Source organism: Solanum stenotomum, chromosome 4, assembly GCF_019186545.1.
Source record: "Solanum stenotomum isolate F172 chromosome 4, ASM1918654v1, whole genome shotgun sequence".
In the NCBI taxonomy this organism is placed as follows: domain Eukaryota; kingdom Viridiplantae; phylum Streptophyta; class Magnoliopsida; order Solanales; family Solanaceae; genus Solanum; species Solanum stenotomum.
In genome coordinates, this window is record NC_064285.1 from 65222901 (window position 1) to 65231083 (window position 8183).

An 8183-nucleotide genomic window follows, 5' to 3' on the forward strand; every position below is an offset into this window, starting at 1 on the left:
AAATGTTAGACGTATGTGTTTGTAACATTTCGTTAACGTTTAAACTTCTTTGTGTTTTTATTCTATGGTGTGGGTCGTAGGGGACCGTAAGATGAGGGTGAGTTGACAGTAGAAAAAAAAGAAAATTAGATATTATATATTTCTTCGATTTCAGTTTATGTGATAATACTTTACTTTAATTATTTAAAAATAATAATTTGCTAAACTTAGAAATCACTTAATGTAATTTATCTTTTGTTTTTAACGAGAAATTTTTATAGTAATACAATAATGACAACAATAATAAATTTAGTATAATCTTCGGATCGACTTGGAAAATGGAAAGATTTGTACAAGTTATACGTTTCGTCACCACTTTATGGAAAATCGTTAGGTATGAATATGTTAGATACCTGTGACTCGATTGGTGAAATAGTATCTCTCCCCCAAAAAGCATGTTTTTTTTTACTGACGCACAAAGAAAATATTTTGTTGCGAATGAACAAGATATTGAGAAATTGTCCATACGTAAAATCCGAATTATTGATACGGGCCTTTTCCACAGAAAAGGGGAATCTTGTGTTCCAATAGAAGCAGAATTGATGTGGATTATTCAAGAATCGAAGTCGATTTGCTTTATAAAAAGAAGATATCAATGAACTTCTATTCCTATATACGAGGTTTATGAAGGATAAAACATACGCAATCTTACTTTTATAAGGTAGAGAGGTTGTATCTGATTGACCATCTGCAACCTTCCTCCTTTACTCGAACTTGAGACCGACAATTTGAACGAGCTCACACAAATGGAGTTACCTAGGGGTAAAATTTGCATATGCTCTATCCTACTCAAACCTTAACATCATGCTAGGTATGTTGTTGTCGTTGGTCAATTAAAATGGAGTGAGAATAATACTTTTGTTTTTCTGTTTGCTTTCTCTCGCTCCCTCCGTTTTAATTTGTTTTTCTGATTTTGACTTTACATGAAGTTCAAGAAAGTAAAAGAAGATTTTTGAATCTTGTGACTTCATACTAGAGATACGTAGAATTTACCAAAATGTCTTTTTATCTTGTGATCATTTAATCATATGATGTAGAAAGTTGAAATTAAGTAATTGTCAAAAAAGAAAAGAGACATTCAAATTCTTTTTTAAATAGACTAAAAAGAAAATAAAACAAATAAATTGAACTGGAGAAATATTTTTCATATATAAGTATAGTCAGACATTTGTATAACAATCATCTTTTATAATAATGTAACTATAACAATCACATTTCTTTGAAATCAACTTTCTCATTATGTTATATTACATATTATCTCTAAGAACATTTTGTTATAATAATTAAAAATTAAAGTAACATTATTATTATAAAAAAAAAATTGACTATACATAGTAACTTTCTTACTGTAAAATGACTTCTGCAAACACCAAGAGCTACTGTTTATAAATGAAAATAAAAATAAAAATTCAGAATTATGATTCATATATAGCCATTCATGCCAGCCATGTACAGTGTAAAGTATCACTTTATGTTTTTTGTTAAAAGCCTAATTTGTTTTCTTTTGTGAAAAATGGTCCCAAACCCTAATAGTTACTCTTTTTGCATATATATATATACCCAACCTAAGCATCCACATATTTTTGTCAAGTTGATCATTGTACTCATTGATTTTTCTTACTCAAATAAGAAATTATATTATTTAACAATATGATATCAGAGTAAACATATATATTCTCACTCATTACGAATAAGAATTTTAATATGCTTGGCGGTCGCACATAATTAAGGAGATATCATAAAAATATACTATGTGTGTTGTATTTTTTGTGACACACTTTTTGTTAATAAGTCTCTTTCTGAACGAATGGAATAATTCTATATTTGAAAATTATTTAACTTTAACTTATCATATAATTAACTATTTATAATCACTCAAATGAAGATGACTTATTTTAAATTACGAATTTCAAAAGTCGTATATATAATAGCACGTACCTTTAGTCCTTCGATTGTTGGTATTTATATTTGGTCTTAGCGATATTTGATTAAGTACATTGAACTTTCAATTAATTAAAGTGATACACTTTTAATCATTTTGCTTGTGATCGATTCATTCTTCACAAAAATCACCAAACTACCAACTAGCAAGTATATCACTTAATTACTCATGTGTGATATTAAAATTGTATTGTTACTCAATATTTAAGGATAATATAGTTCTAGAATTAGTCTAAATATATAATATATTTACTACCTAAAGGAATAAAAAATACATATTTTTGTTAACTGAAAATTAAATTTGTGTTAAGTCAAATATCACATGAAAGATTAAAATCAGAATTTAGCAATAAACAACATGACTAATGATGCTATTTATTTTGCCTTTTTTTCTCTTCAATTTCGTGTCAATTAAATACTGCTACACATATATATATATATATATATACAATAAGACGGAACGAATAATTAATTTAAGAAAAAATGTATTCTCTAACAACTTGAAATTTTAAAACAATTTTGGATAAAATATTGTTTCAATAAACTTCAAAATCATCACACAAGGCTATAATAGATGAACAAGTGACCAAAATATTCTTGATTGTCACCTTGTTCAAAAACTATCATTGAGCATACAAAAGATCAATGACCAACACACATATCAAACTTATTATAACTCCTAGCTAGCTAATATTAAAGTACTAATTATTAAAAATTTTGTAGCTTGACTTATAACAACTCTCACTCTCACTAATATTAATCTAGCTCAATTTCACACAACTAATTTGATGCTACTCCATCTAATTAATAATTTAAACTAATAATGGATACTCAAGAAAATTTTATAATTAATGACATTAACCATGAACAAGGCCACTAGATAATGCCATTAACAAAATTGCCGCTTCCTTCTCATCCTGTGGAAAAACGCGATGGATTGCCAAATTATTGCTCAAATTCACAAAGAAATCCTCGAAACAAAGCTTCTTCTTTTGTTGCACATCGTTGTTATTATTATAAGACGATGATGATGATGATGAACCAACACGAGGAGCAGGTGCAGGTACAGGTGCAGGAGTAGTAATAGTAGTGTTACTTAGAAATTTACACCTTTTCTTGAAGGGTACAACATGATTGGTATTCACTTTTGTTATCTTGTGCTTTTGTTGTTGTACCTTTATCTTCATTGTTGTTGTTGTTTCAGTACTAGTGAAATTTGTCCCATTATTTGTTGTTGCTGCTGCTGCTGCCGCTGCTGCTCGCCTTGCTTTTCTTTGTCGAATTCCACATGCGTTACAAAGAGACTGTACCAAAAAAAGAAGAAGGCATAAGCGAGTCAGAAGCAGATTCAAAATTTTAAATACTGGTTAATTTTCAGAAATGTAGCTTATTGAGTTTGAAATTAATTATTTTTATGTATGTACTAAGAAGTTCTAGTCAAAAGTACTAAGTGAGACTAGTTTTTGTGTACTCATGACATGAGTGTTTACTTTTTCCACACTATGTGTTGAAAATGACCTATCCAATAGGTAACTGTCTATAGTAATCTTATTTGGTAATCCAAAAAATGCATAGTAAATCATATGTTTTAATTTATGTTGTTTAGATTCTTATAAAAATATCAGTATGTATGTACTGAATCCTTCAAAACGTAATGTGTTTTTTAGAAATTTGGTATAAATATGACAATATTTTTGGAGAGGTAACAAATTTAATTCCCAAAATCTTTAAATTTAATTGGTATTTTTCTTAACCCTATTGTTAGAACTCCTAGTTCCGCAATAATTGGTCAGTGTATATAAGTTACAACAACAACTATATACCCTTAATTAGTGTAATCTCACAAGTGGGGATCTGGGGAGGGTGTTGTGTATGTAATTTTATTCTTACTGTGGGAAGGTAAAAAGATTATTACTGATAGACCCTCGGCTCAAGTAAAACATATCAGAAAAAAGGTATGAATACTTCATTTGACTCATACAAGAATTAAACAACAATAGTATATTCAATATAATCACATANGGTTAATTTTCAGAAATGTAGCTTATTGAGTTTGAAATTAATTATTTTTATGTATGTACTAAGAAGTTCTAGTCAAAAGTACTAAGTGAGACTAGTTTTTGTGTACTCATGACATGAGTGTTTACTTTTTCCACACTATGTGTTGAAAATGACCTATCCAATAGGTAACTGTCTATAGTAATCTTATTTGGTAATCCAAAAAATGCATAGTAAATCATATGTTTTAATTTATGTTGTTCAGATTCTTATAAAAATATCAGTAGTATGTACTGAATTCTTCAAAAAATAATGTGTTTTTTGAAAATTTGGTGCGAATGCAATAATATTTTTGGAGAGGTCACAAGTTTAAATCCCAAGTCTTTAAATTAATTTGGTATTTTTCTTAACTCTCTTGTTAGAACTAGTAGTTTCGCAATAATTGATCAGTGTATATAAGTTACAACAACAATATACCCTTAATTAGTGTAATCCCACAAGTGGGGATCTGGGGAGGGTGTTGTGTATGTAATTTTATTATTACTATGGGAAGGTAAAAAGATTATTATTGATAGACACTCAGCTCAAGTAAAGCATATCAGGTAGGAATACATCATTTGACTTAGATAAGAACCAACATTAACATATTCAGTATAATCTTACAAGAGTGGTCTGAGAAGGCTAGTACTGTGTATGCAACCTTATTCCTATGTTGTAAAGATAGAGAGACTGTTTTCGATTAACGCTCGACTCAAGTAAAACATATTAGAAAAAGATTAATTAATTACCTTAGGGCCTTTAGGACCACTTCTCCAAAGAGGAGTTTTAGTAGTGTTACAATCAGAACAAACCCTAATTGGGATGATATTGTTGTTGGAAGAGCTGTTGCTGCTGTAATCAGTTTCTATGATCTGTTGCTTTTGATCTTCTAGTTTCAAATTCTTCATTTTTTGCTCTCCTTTTTTCCACAAGGTTAATTTGAGTCCCTTGTTTTTCTTCTCTAGATGATCATGTGATCCACTTGATCTTGAAGCAAAATTATCAACCTATAATAATCCACAAACACTTAATTTGCATATAAAAGATCATGATCCAAGTGATTATATAAAAAAAAATATGACCTTCCAAAAGAAAAAAATAGAGAAAGAATCACGATGATCAGATACTCCTTGTAACGTCTGTACCTCCTTACTTGTACTTTTCCTTTTTACGATGTTATTCAAAAATTTAACTTTACTTAAAGAAGCGAGAAAACCTTTTTCTGTCTAATTAATCAAGCACGCTAGTTGCGACTTAAAAAAACAAAGCTAACTAGCTAGAAATAGAAAGTGTTTCAAAAGGTGTTAACTACCTTCTTACTGACAGCACAACTAGGTATTAACACTCGATTAAAAAATCGTGATCTACATAGAAATTAAAGAAAAAGAACCCTATAATACCTCATGTTGGTGTTGTGGCTGGTGAAATTGATGAGAATGATAATCATATCCACTTTGATCTTGAATATTAGTAGTAGTTGAAATATTGAAGAAAGTTTGACAAGATGAATTTGTAGATGATGAAGAAAATTGATAGTTATTATTATAAGGACTAACAAGAGACATATTATTATTATTATTATTATTATTATTATTATTGTTATGATGACTTAGATAATCATGATGAACTTCATTATTAAGTTCAAAAGGAAATGAAGAAGAAGAAGAAGAATTTGTGTAATTGGGAATCATGGCAAAAAGAAGAGTAAATTTTGTTGTTGAATTTGATCAAAGAAAAATATTGTAACACAATTTTAAAGAGAAATTTAAAGGGGGACAAAGTGAAGGGGGTAATAAAAATTCACGTGACTTGATGACAAACAAACAAACAAATAATTTAAAAGAGACAAAAAAAAGAAGAAGAAAAAAAGAGTAGTATGCTTACCACAAAGATCAAATGGATGTGTGAACCCTATCTTCAAAAGTTTCATGATTATTCGTATTTTAATTAATTAATAATATCATAAAGTCAAAATTTATTGGAAAATATATTATTTTAATGAATAAACAAGTACAATTTAGGCGTTTGGAAAAAGGATATGTCAACCACACATAGAATTTGTCATGTGTACTCCTCAATCATCAAGTGATCATCTAACACCAACTCCTAATTCTCTTTTCTCTAGTAAAGTCTATTTCACTTCTTAATTAGGGTTTTTTGCTTCTTTTTGGTATAACTCTTTGATATTCGAAACTATTTGTTCGATTAATTTGGATTTATATTGATTATAACATAATCCATTAAAAGGGGAAGAGGTTGTGACACCCATGACGATGGGTTCATGAGTTGAATCATGATCGGAGAAGAACTATCAGACTTCTAGACTTGTAAGTTTGAAGAAGGAATGCACATGATACCTTAGACAAATGGTACATGAAAATAGGAAGGGAAATTAAGGTGAAGATCATTATAAGACATAACACAAGTTCATAAATGGTACGCACATTTTCGGGCTTGATGATTGACGTAGCCTAAGGAGAAAATATGTGAGGATGGTTGGATCAAAGTGACAATACATGTCACAGGCTTGAGCTGTGACAAACGGGTCATTCACACAAAAAGCTCTATATGGTCTGTAATGTTTGCCCCTCAAAATCATTGGCCTTTAATCTCATTCATCTCACCACATCCCTCTCTCGATAGACGTTAACTATTGTTGGATGATCATGTAAGATACAAATTCATGTTTATGAGCCAGGATTCATATGATAGAGATTATTTTTTTTTAGGACTTATCTTATATATACACCATCCTTTTTTTTTTCTTTCATATTATATCTTGGCTAGAAATTGTCCAGGTGGGCTGGAACCCTTTGTCGCAACTCTCGAGAAGCTAGAAAGTACCCATATGGCTTATGAATTGTGGTACACCATTCACAAGTATTCCAAAGTGTTCGTTACATAAATATCAATGTNACATGAAAATAGGAAGGGAAATTAAGGTGAAGATCATTATAAGACATAACACAAGTTCATAAATGGTACGCACATTTTCGGGCTTGATGATTGACGTAGCCTAAGGAGAAAATATGTGAGGATGGTTGGATCGAAGTGACAATACATGTCACAGGCTTGAGCTGTGACAAACGGGTCATTCACACAAAAAGCTCTATATGGTCTGTAATGTTTGCCCCTCAAAATCATTGGCCTTTAATCTCATTCATCTCACCACATCCCCCTCTTGATAGCCGTTAACTGTTGTTGGATGATCATGTAAGATACAAATTCATGTTTATGAGCCAGGATTAATATGATAGAGATTTTTATTTTTTTTAGGACTTATCTTATATATACGCCATCCTTTTTTTTTCTTTCATATTATATCTTGGCTAGGAATTGTCCAGGTGGGCTGGAACCCTTTGTCGCAACTCTCGAGAAGCTGGAAAGTACCCATATGGCTTATGAATTGTGGTACATCCACAAGTATTCCAAAGTGTTCGTTACATAAATATCAATGTATCAAATTCCGCCATTTATAAAATAAAAAAGTGGACTATGTAAGTTTAATATTTATTATACTCCATTGTGATTTATTTTTTTTACCATAATTTATTCATTTGTTCATTTCTTTAAATATCTCATACTACAACAACAACATCATGTGCATGTCAAGTGGTCTAAAAAAGATAGATTTGCATGGCAATAATTTCATATTTGCCATATTAGTATTGCCAAAATTTGCATTGAATGCTGTGCAGGCTAAGGACAATATTAATTTAATTTCCTATATATATAATTAATCTTAAAAACTATATGTAAGGTTAAAAAGGTAAAAAAAAAAAAGCTTATATACCGTTAATAAAAATGAGTTAGATCGTACAAATTTACATTCAATTTATAATTATAAAAGTTTCTATAAGAGGAATGTTTTCGATAAAAAATATCACTTTTTAAGTTGGAGGCTCGATAATTACTTTCACTTTATCAAATTTAAATTTTCAAAAAATGAAATTTAATTAAACACCGCCTCCAAGCAAAACGGCTATTTTAAGCCACTGAAAATAGTGAAAGCTACGTTTTGTTATTATTATTGTTTTTATTGCAAGTAGCTCACATGAGGAAACAATGATATTTTCCTTTCAAAAAATACCTCGAAATCCACTCTCTAACTCTTCTCCGCATCCACCCCCCCCCCCCCCCCCCCCCCCCCCCCCCCCCCCCCCCCC

At 30.2% G+C, this 8183-nt stretch overlaps 1 protein-coding gene across 1 annotated transcript; it reads right to left on the reverse strand.

Moving 5' to 3' along the window:
* Window positions 1-2691: 2691 nt before the first annotated feature.
* Window positions 2692-5755, reverse strand: LOC125862957 (GATA transcription factor 21-like). Its single transcript, XM_049543085.1, has 3 exons — window positions 5418-5755; window positions 4767-5024; window positions 2692-3284 (listed from the first exon to the last, which is right to left on the reverse strand). The coding sequence occupies exons 1-3, from the start codon at window positions 5706-5708 to the stop codon at window positions 2838-2840; spliced, it is 996 nt and encodes a 331-aa protein (XP_049399042.1). The 5' UTR covers window positions 5709-5755; the 3' UTR covers window positions 2692-2837.
* Window positions 5756-8183: the final 2428 nt, after the last annotated feature.